At 40.8% G+C, this 18,287-nt stretch overlaps 1 protein-coding gene across 2 annotated transcripts in view; it reads right to left on the bottom strand.

Annotated features, from left to right (window-relative positions):
• DIP2C (disco interacting protein 2 homolog C) overlaps positions 1–18,287 on the bottom strand; it is a 328,337-nt gene that overhangs the window by 85,537 nt on the left and 224,513 nt on the right. For both annotated transcript variants that reach the window (XM_075728269.1, XM_075728268.1), the window contains 3 exons: positions 14,964–15,055; positions 10,940–11,050; positions 373–496 (listed from right to left, as the gene is read on the bottom strand). In XM_075728269.1, coding sequence (XP_075584384.1) covers positions 373–496; positions 10,940–11,050; positions 14,964–15,055 — 327 coding nt within the window. The remainder of the gene's footprint in view (positions 1–372; positions 497–10,939; positions 11,051–14,963; positions 15,056–18,287) is intronic.

Below are 18,287 nucleotides of genomic sequence, written 5' to 3' on the forward strand. Positions count from 1 at the left end.
CTCCTGTCAGAGGTTACTGTCCCTACCACTTAGCTATAGGACTGAACTGTACAAATGCTTCTCATCTACTACAGTCCTAAGTCTGTTGGTTTAATTTCGCTCCTGGCCACAGACGACCTCAGCAACCTGGCTGAGCAAGTGGAGAACCAGATGAGGAGCACTTGTACTGGTCGGCTGCCATGAGGTGGGAGCAGCGATCCCTACCAGCCAGTGACACACAGACGGGGCAATCGCATCCCAGCAGCCACGGCTGCTCCTGTGGCAAGTGTGTCATCATGGGCCTGATCCTCACCCACTACAACTAAACAAGTGCAATGACTGTTATTGTAGTAAATGACCCATGATATACATGATAAGCAAGGGTTAGCTTACCTTTAAACTGTGGTATCTCCCCTGTGGGGCTTTTAGGCAGTCCTTTATGGCATGCATCGCTAGTCAAGGCCACAGTAACTCCACAGCTTCCAAGCAAAAAGCCTATTTGTTGACTTCCTGCATCCTAAGAGATGACAAAATAAAAGCAATACACAGAATTGATTAGAAAAGATTACAGGCTGCAAATGTTATTGGTCTTTGGGACATTATCTTGAGAGGAAAAGAATCTCTTTCCTTTAAGCAACTTAGCTGATTAGCAAAACTCTTTTGTACATTGACAAAGGAATTCCACAACCTAGATATCCTCTTGTCTGTACCAACATAAATCATAAAGAGAGCTGAAGCCATCAGATGTTGCCTGGTCTCACATCTCTTCAGAAATGATGAGTGGCTGGGAGGAGTGGCTGATAGGCCAGAAGGTTGTGCCATCCAGAGGGACCCGTGGAGAAATGGGCTCACAAAGTTCAACAAAGGCCAATGCCAAGTCCTGCACCTGGGGAGGAACAACCCCCTGCTCCAGCACGGGCTGGGGGCTGACCTTCTGGAAAGCAGCTTTGTAGTAAAGGACCTGGGGGTCCTGGAGGACACCAAGTTGAATGTGAGCTAGCAATGTGCCCTTGCACAAAGAAGGCAAATGATATCCTGGGCTGTGTTAGGCAAAGTATTGCCAGCAGGTTGAGGGAGGTGATCCTTCCCCTCTACTCAGCACTAGTGAGGCACATATCAAGTGCTGGGTCCAGTTCTGGGCTTCCACATACAACACATGGAACTACTGGAGAGAGTCCAGCGAAGGGCCACTATGATAATTAAGGGACTAGAGCATCTCTCCTATAAGGAAAGACTGAGAGAGCTGGGGCTGCTCAGCCTCGAGAAGAGAAGGCTTAGGGAGGATCTCATCAATGTGTACGAACATCTGAAGGGAAGGCGTAAAGAAGACCGAGCCAGGCTCTTTCCAGTGGAGCCCAGCGACAGCACCACAGGCAATGGGTAGAAACCGAAACAGAGGAGGTTCCCTCTGAACATCAGGAAACACTTTTTTGCTGTGAGGGTGACTGGCACAGGTTGCCCAGAGAGGTTGTGGAGTCTCCATCCTTGGAGATATTCAAAAGCTACCTGGACATAGTCCTGGGCAACCTGCTCTAGGTGGCCCTGCTTGAGCAGGGGAGCTGGACCAGATGACCTTCAGAGGTCTCCGCCAACCTCAACCATTCTGTGATTCTGTGATGATTCTAGGAAATAATACAGGTTATAGATGCTTTCACCTGGAGAAAGCTTTCAACCCTTAAGATGTTATGATGGACATACAGTGGTGACAGTATCACTATTTATGCTGATCTAACCTGATTTGTCAATAACCATTTCATTGAGTAGTTACAGACACATTTCAGGAGCACTACAGACAGTCAAGTGCCCATTAGAGAAAGCACATTACATTTTACTTTCATCAAGGGGATACAGGCAGCGAGGCTAAAAAGTCATGTAATGATTTTTAAGTCTAGGCCATAGCTGTTCTTTAAGAGATGCTGTGCTTCTGCAGCATTATGTCTGCTTTATGTATAGTGTCTTGTCATGATTCTTTCATGAACTTTACATCTATCCACTAGGCTCTTCAACAGACCAAAGCCCTAGATGTAAATGCATATAGAAGTATTAACCCTTTCTTCACAGAATGATTCTACAGAAAATAGCCTACAGAGTCTTAAACAATCAAATTAAAACATCTTTCAAATCAAGCATAAAGCACACTTAACCATGGAAGCCACCAGAAATACAGAACAGTTGCCTTAATCTATCGATTTATTCCAAGCAAAACTGTATGATGGAAAGAAAGCCCCAAAGCCTTATCTGGGTCATTTTTAATGCAATTTTTATGTAGTCAAATAAAGCCATCTAAAATGGGGAAGCAATGAGATCAGAGGAAAAACAAAAGCTTACTTGTTTTCCATACTACCTCAAAATATGTATATGGCACAGATTATCAGAACTTTTATAGCTGAGCAAACAATGTGGAACAAAAAACTGATCTGTCAAAACTATGCTGTGTAACTCCTTCCATCCAGAATTACTGCATTTGCTTTTGCTTACTATAACCAGAATGCATATAAAACCAGGCAAAATTGACATGGTACTTTTTCAGGAAGGCTTTTTAAAATTGTGTATCATCCTTTCCAATAAAAAAACAGACAAGGAGAGTACCCTTTGAACAACAGAGAACAATACTGGTGTACCCATGAAAAACATTTTGGGGAGCATGTTGTCAACCCCACCGTACCTGCACCAGGTAAAAAAAGGACAAAAAGGGCTTTGTCAAGCATTACTGTCCTCACTGACTCTTGCGTTAGCTGGTCCGTATGCATGTTGTCAAGCCCCTAGGACAAGTGCTTAGCTAGATTGGAACCTGGTTCCACATTAGGATGAGACCTGGTGTCTCCACTCCGGGAGTCTGCTCAACAAAACGAAATGTGGGTGCCTGAAACAGTGCAGGAGAGATGGCTCTCCTTGGAGGTCCCTCAGAAGGAACAGCAGGAAGATGACGGCTGGAGTGCTCCATAGAGAACACCACTCCTTGGGCAAGACATAGCCTCTGAGACCTGCTACTCTATCATGTATAAAGGGAGGTCACCAGTTTCTTAAAATAGATCCATACTACCATTACCCCAAATTTCCCACTAAATTCGATCCAAAAAATGGTTACCAATGCATGTATATGTATGAATTTCTAACTACCAATTAAAAAAAAATGCATAGAAATTTCATAATTGAATGCAGGAACTGCATCACTCAATTTTAAATTAAAAATAAAATGTTGTAACTGTACACCCTATAAAAGACTGCTAGCAAACTGTTTCACCACCGTACCAAGAAAATGCTGATTCTCAAGCAATCAGATTCCATTTAATGCAGGACTTTATAAGCAGAAACTAACTTAATAAATTCCATTAAGAAATCTAACACATGTAAACCAGTAGAAAGTGTGGACCTTTGAGCATCAGCATATCATGGCCCTGGGGGATGCATCAGTTAAGAAACGATCTCTCAAGTCTTCTTAAAGCAAAACAAAACAACAGGAAAAGGAAACTTGTATTAACAGTTTGAGTTTTTTAGATAACACAAGAAAGAATGACTATGCTTCCACTTAGTGCCATATCAACCAGTTTAGAGCATGTCCACATAAATATTATTCATTCATTTGTAGTAGTTCACACATACGCAGAGAGAATCATGTATAGATTACTTAATACAATCTACTCACATGTCACAGTTTCTAATAACAGACTGGTTTACAGCAGGACATCCCCATCTCAAATAGCATTAAAATCTTCACCCCATTCTTTTCCATACAGTTAATTCTTTCATTTTAAAGGACAACATGGCTAGACAATTATGTGATGCAACACTACCACAGGAGACTGGAAGAATTTCACCATGTATGGACAATATCCAGTGTGTTTTACAGACTTTCAAATCCTATGCCATGCCCTTGGTGTCCACACTAAATCCTGCCCTGCAAGAAAAAAGCAAATCAAGATGCTGAAATAGAGGTACTGCAATAGACAGTGTTCTCAACAACCATAGGAGCTCCAGTTGAGGATCTTACAGCACAAACACAACTTAGCTTTCTGGCACTCTGCTAATCTGTGTCCATCATAGAATCATAGAATCATTTAGGTTGGAAAAGTCCTTTCCCACTTTCAGTCTCAGTCTCATACGTCCTAACTAGTTACTACCACCTCCTGCCTGCTTCTGGTGGCCTCATCCTGACTTAGAAAGAAAAAGTACTGCAGAGCAGAGACATGAAGAAGGGGTCGACATCCCTTGCCCCCCGCAGGTGCCCCTGTGATACCTGCTGCCCCACAGAAGCTATTGTTTCTAACAACTCAAGTGGTGTTGAGCTACTGGACTGACAGCCAGGAGGTGGAAGATCTGAAACCATCTCAAGCTGAGAGCCTTATACCTCCCACAGACACACCACAGCCTTACTTACACACTCAAGCACATAAACACGGTAGTCTTTGCTGTTCCTCATACCTCAGCATCACAGGCCCAGAGCAGTGAGGACCTTGGGTACAACTTGTAAGTTCAAAAAAATGAAGTTTGCGTTGAAAATGCAGTCATTTGTGTGAAGCAGTCAAAGCTTCCATGTGGGCCAGGAAAAAGACTACTGACTTTAAATGCATTGATTATTTCAGATTTCAGAGACAAGCTATTGGCATCCCTTTTGAGTAATGTAAAAGGAATGTCTGCAATGCTGAAAACTGCTTTGTAAGTAGAAAAAAAGAAATCAAATCATCTGCTGCTGAAAAAAGAAAATCCTCCTCCCCCCTTAAATAAAATCACTCTCCTGCCCATAAAGGGAATAGATCCTCAGGACACAGCAGTGTTACTTGCTATTTTGGTAATTTATGTTAATCTGCTACTTTGGCAACCCCCAACTTGCCACAAACACTTTATTTTGCTGAATTCTGTGAGGGTAGAAAAAACCTCAGGGAGCCAGTGGAGACCAGGTGAAACAATTCAACCAACGCAGTCCCAACCGCAGATGGGGAGAGAACATGCCGGGGATGTTCATTGTCAAATCCTCCACAATTCACAGTTTGAAATGACACGTAATGCAGGTGGAAGGCAAAAGATAAGAGCTGATGTATTGTAGCATGAGGTTTGAGACCAATTGCTGACTTTGGAACTACCATTTTAAGTTTCTTGAAGGCACAGCACTTGCTGAGGTACGAAAAATGAGGTCTGCATAGCTTTAGACTCTGTCTGCACACACCTAGAGAGATCAATCTTTCAGATGAAGCGAGATGGAAATCCTCTCTGCTGTACGTAGCCATTCAAGGTTCTCTAAAGACTTTTATTAAAGGTTCCCTAAAGGTTTTCACCAGTACCTGGAGGCAAATTGTCTTCTTCCTGCTGCAGAGAGTGATAATTCATTGTCAGGATAAAAAAATCCCACGTGTGGTTGCATTTCAGCATGCTGTTAATGTCATTTCTATAATGCTTTGTGAGAGTATCTGTGTGAAGGAAAACAATTATGATCCTTTCTCTGTGAGTGAGAGTGCATGTCCTTATCTAATAAGGAAGGAAGGAAGAGACAGCCTGTGCAAAGGTTGGCCTGATAAAGGTTACTCCTGTCCACTTGCAAATCCCAGACTACTTTCAAAATGAGAATTATGTGGCAAAGCATCACAGACTGAGCTAATCTTGTTTTCTGTTACAATGCTTATTTGAGCTCCATTTGCTCTTACCCTAACAAAAATTTGCTGGGAAAGAACAAATAGGGCAGCCATCAGATGTAAAGGCCAAGCATCACCAGTTCTGAACCAAAAGTGGAAAGGCATCAAGGAAACTCTATTTTTAAAACATAAATATCAGAGACCTTAATAAGAATTAAATACAAATCAGATGCAATCTTCATAACCAGCTTTGAGATTAAGAAATCAGCTGTCTCCTCAGACAGAGCTTCGGTATCTGGCTGTAATTTGCACATCAAATCTGCAACCATGAGCAGTCTTAATATCCAAAAATCTTAATGAAAGCAAGACAAGGGTTATTTTTGGCAGGGGACACTGCATGAAATGTGATATGCTCTCTAGGAAACTACCATTTCCTAAACTTGAAAACATAAAAAGAAAATATAGACTTTAAAGGATCTGAGATTCACGGCGGCCAACTGAGCAAAGACCTCTGCTCGGTGCCCAGCTACCGAAGTGTATGAAGAGGGAAGGATGGGCACAGGGCCGGTGGTGTGCACCAGGGGCTCATCTGGGGCTGAGGGAACTTGTATTCTTTGGAGGGACTGGAAGACTATGTCACTGAAAAGAAAAGAGATAACATTTTATGCATATTTTAAATTTGGTGGAGAAAGAGATGCATTGTCAAAAGATGTTCAAAAGTATGTAGAGCGCCAGTGTTTCCGGCACACTACAGCCCAACGATGACTGAAGCTGAGATGAAACAAAGCTCATTTTATCTCAGGCCCTGAAACACTAGGAAAGACATCAAGGTGTATTTCCTTTGGAATACAACTCTGCCTTTAAATGGAAGACAAGACCGGGACAATTGCACTGTCTTTAAAGAGATACATCTCTCTGGCTACTGTTAAAGCTTTAATAATCTAACCTGCCAGGATTTAACAAAAAGAGCTCCTGAAAAACAGTTTTTACCCTGTATGAAGCATCCTTTAAAGAAAAACAAGTGTTCTGGAGTGGGTATCTCCAGATTTCCTATGACAATACACAGGCACATTCTCCCAATCACACTGTCAGAGCCGGCATCTGGAAGAGCGCAGAAATGCCTGCTGGAAGCACACAGAGCATTTAAATCTAACAGGCTAGGAAATAGTGTTTTGACTGAGAAATAGATTTTTACATGCTTTCATGCCATATCCTGCTACAAATACTCACCGTCTATGATAAGGAGGCCATAAAGATCTATGTGGGATCACTTTGTTCATATGTTCACAGCATGTGATTGAGCATAACTATGAATGTGCTTGGAGGACAAAAATGTTATTTTAAGATTAAAACTGATTAGCTCCCCTGACTGTACCAGAGCATAATTTTCATGGTGCCCATCAAATGGAAAAAAAACATTGACCTAAAAAATCTAAAGAAAAAGAAATCAAAAACATATTTTTAAATCTTTTCGTAAGGGAAATAATAAATTGCTATTTGAACTAGAACTTGACATGTTGAAAATCCCGTATCGTCTACTTTGATGGCATATTCTATAATATATAGTTTGCAATTCACATCATATCACACATACAATGAAACAATTTGTAATACTCCAGCTTCAGACAAGATTAACGAAAGTGGCAGCTCTGAAGGAAGAGATGTTGTATAGAACATACTATTTGCTAATGTTTGGGAAACATAAAATATCTGGAAAGAGGGACACTATTCTGAAAGAACATAGCCCATAATCCAAGGGATGAGGATTAGTTATAGAAATTTTGGGGAGTGTTCATGATATAGGCATTTCAGTGGTATTAATGCAGGGAAAGAAGAAGAAATAAAACATGCTGTTTGTTCTATCGCTACAGTGACCGTGGAACCCCTGACTGCTGCTTCTAGAATAAAGACTTAGTTCTGATGTACTTAAAAAAAAAAGCCTGGGATTTCAGTTTTTAATTTGAGAACTGATTTCCCAAGTCTAAAGAGCCAAAACCATGCTGACGTGAATGCCAATTTCCAGGTCTTTGCTGAACACCAGGAAGCATTCTGGGAATAAAACTGAACTGGAGAATGCTGCATGGTTGCTGGGTATTCAGGCAATCCATCCCAGACGCCATGTCAGACAGGTCTCCTGAAGTCCCTGGGGGAAGTACAACTAATTCTAGGTATTCTGTCAACACAAAGGTGGGATACAGAAGGAAAGAGCAAGGAGAGATGGACTCTCACCTAATAATGAACTGGAAAGAAGTCTTGCCAAAATCTTAAGAAAATAACAGCCATGCTATGAAGAATAGGGAATGCACACAAAACCTATGGGCTGGTAAAGCAAAAGCCTTTACTTCTGTGTGGGTATAGATGTCTGCAGAGTAATGTGTAAGCCAAAAGGCTATCTGGCTGCAAACATTACTGCTCAATTTTAAACTGCCAGGCACAAAAAACTTGCACAGAGCTGTGAAAAACTCTTCTTTATGAAAATGCAGAACAGTATTAAAGCTGCTAATGCAAATTTTTAATATTAAAAATGTGCTTACAATATAACTCCCTGAAATAGCTCATCCTGTATCAGCTTATTATTCTGTAAGTCGGTATTAGCCTATAATATAATTGTCCATCTATTTGTTAGTTCACATCTCTGTCTTCCAAAAAGCAAACCAAAAAATGTCCACTGCCAGAATGTACTGAAGCATGTAGAAAAGAGAACAAATAATGGGAAAGCATAAAAGAACAGTCTAAGCCATTGTGTGATGACACGAATGACATCTTCCCACGGATGCCAGAAGCAATCCGCTGCCATTTGACCAAGCAGAGGTATTCCTTCTGGGACAACTCAGAACACTATTTTCATTTCATTGTTTCCACTCCAGTTCCCATTGCATATAAACAAATGCAAAAATATTTGCAATAGTATATGCCGTGAGATTGCATGGTTTTATTTATAGATCATAGATCATGTTGCTTTTTAAACTGTACCACTGACATCTCTGTTATAGTTTTATTAATTTGATATTTAAACATTATGGAATGATCTTGGCAATAGTTAAACAGCCTAAGTCTGTAGCTATTCCTTTATATTAACATATATATGTGCATGCGTAAGTGTATATTTATATATCCATATATACTCACATATTTAAAGAAAAAACAAAACACCCAAGAGGTTCAGCCAAATTAGGGTAAGTTACTAATTTGACACAGAGTATTTACTTGGACAGCTGGATTTTATAGTTTACTGGATGGATGTGGTATCAGATGTTCCAAAATAAATCAAATTTACACTTATCCATGTACTTTAAAATGTCATTAAACCTCAGAAAATAGTAACAGGGAAAGACATATTAGATTTTTTTATCCCTCAAATCCATGTTGCTTCTTTTTTTTGTAGAATGAAAGCAGACTTACTTACCCATGTGAGTACTATGTATGATCTTAAAATGCACATGGTCCATTTGCCTTTTTTTGTTGATGCATTTAAAATCTCTGTTTTATATCAAAATCATGCACCACGTTATGCAACTGCCTCAAACTATCTTAAGGTACTGCACTCACATATGAAAGCATGGTGATGGCCCAATGCAAATGTGCTGTATTTCTATTAAAATCGTTATCCTCATTCTACAGTCATGTCCACCTCTCAGTGCTCTCAAATACAACATTTTACAAATAAAATAGCACAACTCTACTCCCCAAAGCAGGTAGAGTAGTCAAGGTCCCATTCTTTCTCCTTGCATGGCCCTTTTAGCTCACCTATACCTTTCCTCCAGTCTTAGCCAGTTAAGCTGGGGCACCTCCTGTCTCCTCCTTCCCTCAGTTCCCAGTGTCCTTCCTTCCGCTCAGCAACTCTCACATCTGCTCAGCTGGATCATGGCCTTTTGTTGTCTGATCCACTCACTTTCCCCCATCTCTCTCTACTCCTTCACCAGTTCATCAAACCGTCCCTTCCTCCAGCTACCACCCCTTCTCTCCCTTCTTCTTCTGGTTTCACCATGGCAAGAGCCCACCACAGATGTTGGCCAGGGCATGTATGAACATAACGGAGAAATGACAAGATCAACTCAGCTTCTCAGAGATGAGGAAGGTTCAAACATGTTCAGTTAGGAAGGAATCTCCAGATATTTTTAGCTGTTAAATTGCTGTGTGAGATGTGCAAACTGCAAAACCTTAATGAGGGCTTAGAAACTTGTTTTCAAGGCTTTTCATTGGAAAGTCAGGGTACCTGCCCATGAAACAGAGATTTGAGCTTCTGCTCCAGGGTGCTGTGACACCAGAGCATTTCAAAGAAAAGCCCTTGACAATTGAAAATTTGAGAATGTGAGCAAAGCAATACATTTCCCCAGCCCTCTCCTTGGAAACACCTCATGGCTTCAAGTCAACGTTTTCCAAAAGAATTCCATTTAAAAAAGAAAGCTTGTAAGGATTAAAGAACACATTTTGTGTGGACAATCACAGACCAAATAATTAAAGTAAGGCATTATTAGTGCTAGCTAATAAAAAGGGGATTATATAAGGGGATATTTGGGAGAACCTTACAACAGGCATTGCGGCCAGCCATGGTAAAATTAAGGGGATATGACAAAAAGAACTTTTAATGAATAAATACATTTTGCTGTATTTACAGCCTTCAAGGCATACATCCTCAGAAAAAAATGCAAGTTCAGCAGCATCAGTGTAAGCTTCCCAGCTGTGGCTCACCTACACCTCTGAGCCCCCTCCCCTCATTGCTCCCAGGCATTCTTTATGGCTGGAACTGCTGTTATCTGTCTACTAACACTTCCCTAGGATGCATGGTTGAATCTCTGAACCAACACTGGGCAAGAAAGGCTTTTGATTAGCAATGGTCAGTTTTCTCTATGAATGTATGTTCTACAGCAAGAATTCCCAAACTTAATTTGTTCAAGTGCCACCCTTGGCAGAGACGACCGCGGTGACAGAAGCTTCGGGATACATATGCACACACAGACACAGGAGAACACATTTCCGTAACTGCTTTGAAGCAGCATACACAGCACTAGAGGCTTTATAACATAGCTTGGGTTGCAGGGACAGGTGGGGAATCAGCAGTTGTTGCCAGTGATTGTTTGTCAGTAGCCAACACCAGAATGCTTTGAGAGGCTACAAAGATAATCCATCTAGGACTGGCAGAGCTGTTCTCCTGGAAAATTTTCCTCTCCTTTTCCAGACGGACCTGCATTTGCTGAAATTGCAAGCGCATCTTCAGATTTTCCATCACAGAAAAGAAGGAACTATATATAACTCACCACACAGCACTATCTTTGTATCCTCAGGTTCAGAGCTAGTTGACCTCAAAAATATACTCAAAAGCTATGTTCAGTTGTGATTTGTTTCAACATAAGTTTTAAAATGCAGTATAGAGAAGAAATTCAGTTCCCTACCTTTCTTGTAAGTGGCACTTCAATAGGGACGGGGACAACTTCTGCAAGCAGGCAGCCATAAAATGCTACCATGAAAGCAGCAGGATCATTGTTCGGAAATACGAGAGTTACCTGAAACAAAAAGATATATGTTAAAAACGTTTTATCCCAGGTTTCAGGTAATGGTAATTGGAGTTTCCATGTTTCCTTTTGGAGAGACAAAAAACATTTCTATGATAACTATTCAAATACTTAATGAAAGATGAATGAAGAATCAGAAGGAATTTATTCCGATATTCTTTTTCTGAACATTTTCACTTACAATGGAGTTAAGTATTTTCATGCTGCATTGCTTCCTACATTGACAATACCTTTCATCTAGTTCTCAATTTACTGACTGCTTTACAGATGTTAAATAAACACATAAATGGAATTAATAGAATTTTCCATTCTAATTTAATAATTTGCTTGAAGTTACTGAAAACAAGGTGGATCTGTGACTGATTCAGGTCAACCAGACTTACGATGCCATTATGTCAATCACTAACACATTATGTTTTGTCTTGCTATGTTTTGCCTCATATAACAATTTCATTTTAGGATTGGACTGTTGTCCAAGTGTAGAAGTTTCTGTGTGCTTAGAGAACACAGGTGGCTGATATCTAGAGAAGCAAACGTCACATCCAGAGCTGGCCATATAGCGTGCCAACCTAGGTGGGCCCGGATTTGTTAAACTTCACAGCTTTAGGACTAAGGGTAGAGAACTATTTAGATAAAAGAAAGTCAAGAAAAGATAAAATATCATAGCAAATCACCTGTATGCTCACTGGGTGCCCTTCCTCCCCCCATATGCTGAACTGTGCAGCTTACTTCTGTAGGCACTGCAGACAATGTCTTAGATCCTCCGCAGCAAAGAAGGAGAGACGAGAGTGCACGGTCTCACTGAGGGTCCAGCAACTTACAGAGTCCACGACTCTCCTTGCAAGCGCAAGGGAATTGCTCGGGAAGGGGAGACTACTGCTCTCACTTACTGCTGAATGACTTCAGTGGCTAGATCCTGTCTACCTTTTTGTTTTGGTTCAGTCAGACGCACGTTCTCAGCTCATGTCTTAAACAGCTGTAATGCAGCTGGTAACTATCTTGCACGGTCAACTGAAGTGGCATGCAAAAGGCATGGCAAATGACTTCGAACTTAATTCCTTTGGGCTTCCACACAGGATCAGAGTGTATTATTACAGCATCTTACAATTTGCTGAAACTACTTGATAACTCTTGAGTTTTAACATCCATAGGAGTTCTGTGTTTCAATCTCTTGAACTAAAAGCATCATGTTTTCATATACACTCCGAGGTTCAGTTACTGGAGATGAAAGTGTTTCCAGTGATTTCATATGGCTTCAAAGATAGTCGCCTCCCATAGATGAACTTGATTTCTTCAAACTAGAAGAAATCTAACCAACCTTGTCAAGTGAGTCCAAAATATCTCTGGTTTTAAGCTGAAGCCTGTAACTTCGGAACTGTTTAGAGAAACTTCAGAGAACATACATTGCTACTTTATCTATATGCTTGCACATGAAACAATCCAACTGCTGGAGATGGCTGTGCAGATCTTACTGTATGTATTCTCCATTCAAGTACCACAAATAGCCTCAGGGGAAATGGAAAGGAAGGGATTGTGCTAGGTGCACTGAGGGGACGGTAGAGTTTGCCGAGCCCAGCAAACATCTGAAAGATGTTGAAAGATCCCAAAAGATGCTTTGAGGATTGTTGGGTTTTGTGTTGGTCCCTGTTTACACACATGTAGCAAAGGTTTGGCTGCGAATCTTTGCAAAGGAGCTGACAGAGGTGAAAAAATCTCACTGAAGTCCAGTGGGAATGAGGTATTAACCTCCCCGTCAAAAAACATTAATCACTAACAGGCCTGTACCAAATAAATAAATAACGTGTGTAAAAGCACAATGGGATAAGGCTGAAGGAAAACAAAACACAGAGTGTATATTACCAGATGAGAATGTGGTTATCTAGTAGATATTTCAGAGGGCAAGTTTAATTTCCAGGCAGCTGCCTGGGGTGACACAAGGTTAAATTTCTGAAGTTACTATAGAAGGCAAATGCAGTCCGTCTTGTACTATAATAATACCAGAAACAGGGAATCAAATGCAGGCACATTCACCTATTTTTTGGCTCAAAGAACCTAAGGAGTGATGTAATGGTAGTCATGAAAAACAGAGATTGTATTGATAGAAGATGCTTTTAAAGGGAAAAAGGTCTTTCTGAATTTTATGTAATATTAACATAAGGAAACAATTACACTCTCATTTAGAGAAGACCAGAAATGTATGTCTGTATTTCATTTAGTATTTAAAAACTATCTTTAACTGTTGTCACACAAAATATATTACTTAGAATAAAAAGCCATCCTCAAAGAGGTCAGAAAGCTTTTATGTTATTACAACAGGGGGATAACAGCCAGAATAACAGCCTAGAACATCAGAAGTCCAGTAACACCTCATCTTCAGCATGAAGTTGCTTCAAACAATCATGTTTCTGTTACACAGGGATGCTAGGCAAGGCATACGCTTTCAGCACTCAACTATAAACATCTGTTTCACTGTAGTCTAGGTGGGCTTATTTTAGAAGAGCTGCAATCTGGTTTTTATGTGTCCTGCACTAGCTAAACTTCCAGCTTTCAGCCTGAATTAAGCACAAATCCTTTCTTAATGTTAGGAGATGCCAGTGGCTGCTGCAGTAAATGAATACAAAGATGGGCAGTTAGCACACAACAGATACGGAGAGATGCGCACTGCCCAGATGCGAACTTTATTCCTTTTGGAGCCTCCTGGATGGATTGTTTTGATGTGTACACTTGAACAACTTGTTTCTTCTGCTGTTGCTTAGAGACACACTTCTATATCAGGTAAAAGAGATTCTTCAGATCCTACTTCTGGCTGAATGCCATTGTAGGAAGCAATTTAAATTAAGGATGTAGAGATCCTTTAGTTAAATTCTTTGTGATATATTTCAAAAAGAAACATAGGAAGGACTGTCAGGTTTCTTTTTTTTTTTTTTCCCCTTCTTTTTTTCTTTTGGGAAGCATTATTGCATGCTCTCATTTTTTAAGCCCTAAAAAATGTGTAATGCAAACGGACATCTTTCTCAGAAGTAGCACAAGAGGACCAAGTGAACCAACAGTTTGAGAACTGCTCTCAGACCCTGGGGGAGGAAGACTTAATCCCACCTTCACAACTCTAAGCCCCAAGGCAGGAGTAGAATTTGCATTTCTGACAAATTTGTTCTGGAATCTCCATCCCACGGCTTAAAGCCAACCTGGAATGGGACCTGTGGAAATTTCTATACACGCTCTGGCAGAGAAAAAGGGTAGCAAGGTTGGCCAGCCTTGACAGAGGAAGTGGTAGGTTTCTAAGTACGTCAGTAGCAAAACTATAGAATGTTCTTGTCTTCATTTAACAACTTCAGCCGTTACCTCTGTAACCCTTGCTCTCTGTGGACTTTATCCACTCACCGGGATTCAGCCTCTAGCAGTAGCTGCATCAGAGTCAAGGACCAGGAATGGAAATATTCTCCACGTTACCAGTCAGTGTAACTATTTATTTAACTGGCTGCCAAAATGTCCTTACTTTGCTTGTCTTTGTCCTCCACAATGCTTCTCTTGCTTCTACCATCTCAACAACTACAAAGTCATTAGTAAGTAAGATTTTTTACCCACATGACACCTCCAGGCTCCATAAGCAAGCTTTTGCTAAACAGACTGTTGTTCTATGTCCAAAAATCACTTTCCATGGAAATGTTTATTGTTGATGTTGCCACAACTTCAAGTTACCATTCAGTGAGTACCAGGTCAGGTTATTTATTATGCAATTCAAAACATCTGTCTGAATGATCAGTCATTTTCTGAGTAAAAGGCAGATCTCACCCCCCCAACATTTCACTTCATTAATTTCCTCTGAGTACCCCAAATATCTCATTCTCTCTTTGTCAACGTGGGATCTCAATTATTAGTAATTAAAAATCATTGAGATACTCACCCTGTCTCCAGGTCGTACCATTGGTTCTTGTTTTGTGCCTAATTTATGTAATATATTGTAAGCAACCTTCATACTTCTGGTCCAAAGCTTTCCTATTAACACAAAATTTGTGAAATTAATTTTAAAATTATTTTTATGTTTTACAACATTATTAAAGGGAAAGAATACCTAAGCAGTGAAAAAAAATAGTAGGAACGTTATTAGTTTTCCAACTAAATATGACAACACTACCAGGACTAGTGGAAATATTTAAATACTCATCAGAAGCTTTCTTTTAATTTCTTTTCTTCAAGACAGCAGCATTTTTAAGAAGAAAATAAAAAGTAAGAATAGTTTTCTTCATAGCAGAAGTAGTTTTCTTACTTTGTGGCTGGAAAGTCATCAAGTCCAGACAGATCATTGTAAGACCCTTAGCTGTAGCAAGCCGGACAAGCCGCGTTTCAGCCTGGGCTGACCTCCGAGGGTGTTACTCAGGTTTCATGATGGCACTTCCCTCGCCCCAGGCCACCAAAGGAAAATGGAAAGGAGTCCCAAGAAGCAGAGACACGGAAAAAACCCAACAAACAGAAAACACCCCGCAGCCAAAGGGGCACACTGAAGCAGCAGGGACCCTCTGATCTCTAGCACATCCGTATGCTGCATTTCACTTTTAATTCTGGGCCTTCTTCCATTTAACTTGGCTTTTTCTTCTCACTCCCTCCCATATCCTCCCTTCCCTCAGTTTCATTTCCCTTGCCCCAGGTACCCTTCCTTTTAACCATCTCTCTTCTCCCTTGCTTCATTTCTCCATCTCTGCACTTAGCTAATCCTTATTGAGACCTTACCCCAATATTCTTTAAAGAAAAAAGTCTCTCATCAAGACCTTGTTGGACACGTTACATGCCTTTCATTAATCCTTCAAGAGATCGGCATCTTCTCGCTATGCAAGCTCTCTCGGATTGCCTTTGGTTAGAGACCTTATTACTTCCATTTGAACAATACCTAGCGTAACAGACCTTGTTCTTGGCTGGCCCCTAGGTACTGTCTTTAAGCAGTATTCAGTCTGACAGTAACAAATCTTTAATTCATGCCCACCAATAACTTAAACGATAATAGGTTCTGACAACAGATTACCTATGGGGTTCAGCAGTTCAGGCTCCCAAACAGGCAGTATTGCTATTTATAACTAAGCCAAGCAGTTGTTATAATAAGTTCCTCCACATCCTGGTTATAAAATGCAATATTATTAAATTATTTTTAAGTGCAAATCTGATGTAAATATAACATATGATGAGAAGGCCAGATTTTCTTTTTTTCCTCTTAAGGAAAATTGGAAGGATCACTGCTGCTTGTTACTGAGAAAGTACTAAATGCAATTACTTCTTATGAAAACAGTAATATTGTATCATCAAACTATGTTTTGCAAAGTTTTTAATTTATTTAAAATTACTCCAGTATTTGCATGCTGAATCGCCTCGATGCTCAGAAATAAACATGACTCAATTCTCTTCCACTAGAAACTCAGCACGGATACAGGAGTACATCTGCAGGATTAACCCTCACAGCACTACGGCAGAACTACCTGCATTTGATGGAAAGAAAGTCTTTAAAAGCATCCCTGCTGCTACAGTCAACACTTAAACTTGACAAGCGGGTAGGATAAAAACAAGGATGCCTTAAGAAAGCAACTATTATTTTTCTTAAAGGTTTCTAACATTAAAGTTTCAGTGGCAACAAACTTAGAGCAATTAGTAATGATACAGAAAAGTGGAGAATGGAAATCAAAAGCCTAGCAAAAGTTCTGAATTGCAAGAAAGAACCATCTTTACACAAAACACTTTCAAGCCTGAAATGAACATTGAGTATTTAATCCCTTTTATGAGATATAAGGGGCTGCTGTGAAAAGTTCCGTCTGAGAGATGGAGATTAAATCTGTTACAAGTCTTAAATTTGCATTTGTGGCATATTCACACTAATTTTTCATCTATTGCATGTGCCATCTTACAATATTTTCTTCAAAAGCTAAGGGCTATTCATATTAAAGTATTTAGATGCCTTCTTTCAGAAGTACCTGGGTACATAGTACAACCATCGCCACGTAACTGATCTGAGTAAATGCAGAAATTAATTTTTCTCAAAGACTGAGAAAATCTAAAGGAGTACTTTCTAGTAAAGTTTTAAACAATTAAGTCTGTAAATACATTTTGTCATGATGCTCTTTTATTGCCAAAATTTTATTTCAGCTTCTGAAACATAGAGCATATAAGGCTGCCTCCCTAATTCCTCACCTTTCTGTTTAAATACACTTCAAACCGCACAAAAAATGCCCGTAATATTTTCTAACGGTCAGAAAATACTTGAATTTTCTGTCACCACAGCCGTTTCCTGTTCTATTTACTGGTGCAATACCAAACTATGTTAATTAGCTGAGCTAACTGCATGTGCATATGGGTATGAAACTGTGGAAAAGTGGAAAAAGAAGCTAGTTTGCATTCAGCTGGGAAGGAGCTGGAATATACGGTCTCTCCTGCAGCCCTTAAAAGCTCCATAGCTTCGCTCTAACCCTTGCAGGCTCTGCCTGACCTTGGCCGCTGCTGCCTCTGCTCAAGCGCAGGCAGAGGAGCGGGCAGAGCCCCCAAGGCACCCTGCAAGCAGGCAGAGCAAAGGCCACGCACATCTTGACCTGGATCGTGTTCAACGGGAATGTTCAACCGAAATGTTTCTTCCAGGGTATACAGCTGCGTTCCAAAAACTAAATAAATAAAGGGCTACAAAGGGAGCGGTAATGCAGAAGCTGGAGCCAGGAACGTGTGAATCATCCGGGCCAGATCTGTGCTGCTGGACAGGGCACAAGCTTCTGACCAGAGGTGGACTGAGCCGTGCGTTTGTTTTGCCACCTTGGCTGTTGGGCCCCCCCAGCGTCACCGAGAAATACAAAGGACTCCGCGACCGCAGGATAAAAGCTCTCAGTAACGGAGGATGTTATAAAGAAGGAAATCTTTGAATTATTTCCTTCCTTGGCTCTGCCTAGGTTGCAATTCAGTCTAATTCTTCCTTTGCAAACTTGAGAGATTAGACATGGCTGGGAAAAAGCTGATTGCTACAACCTCTCCCACAAATCCGGATGCTGCGACCTTGCCGCGATCTCCGTGCAGTGCCGCATCTGGGCAGCGGGAGAGGGAGGCCTTGGCGAGGCTTTTGCTCCGAGGCAGGGCTCAGCGCCGCCGGGCTGACCCTTGTGCGGGGTAACCCGCCTTCCTTACACGGCCTACAGCGGGAATCTGGCTGTTTGGGGCCGCTGAGGACAGGCCCTGTTGTCCTCAGCTGGAGCGCAGTGAAGCACCG

This window comes from Pelecanus crispus, chromosome 2, assembly GCF_030463565.1.
Source record: "Pelecanus crispus isolate bPelCri1 chromosome 2, bPelCri1.pri, whole genome shotgun sequence".
Classification (NCBI taxonomy): Eukaryota; Metazoa; Chordata; class Aves; order Pelecaniformes; family Pelecanidae; genus Pelecanus; species Pelecanus crispus.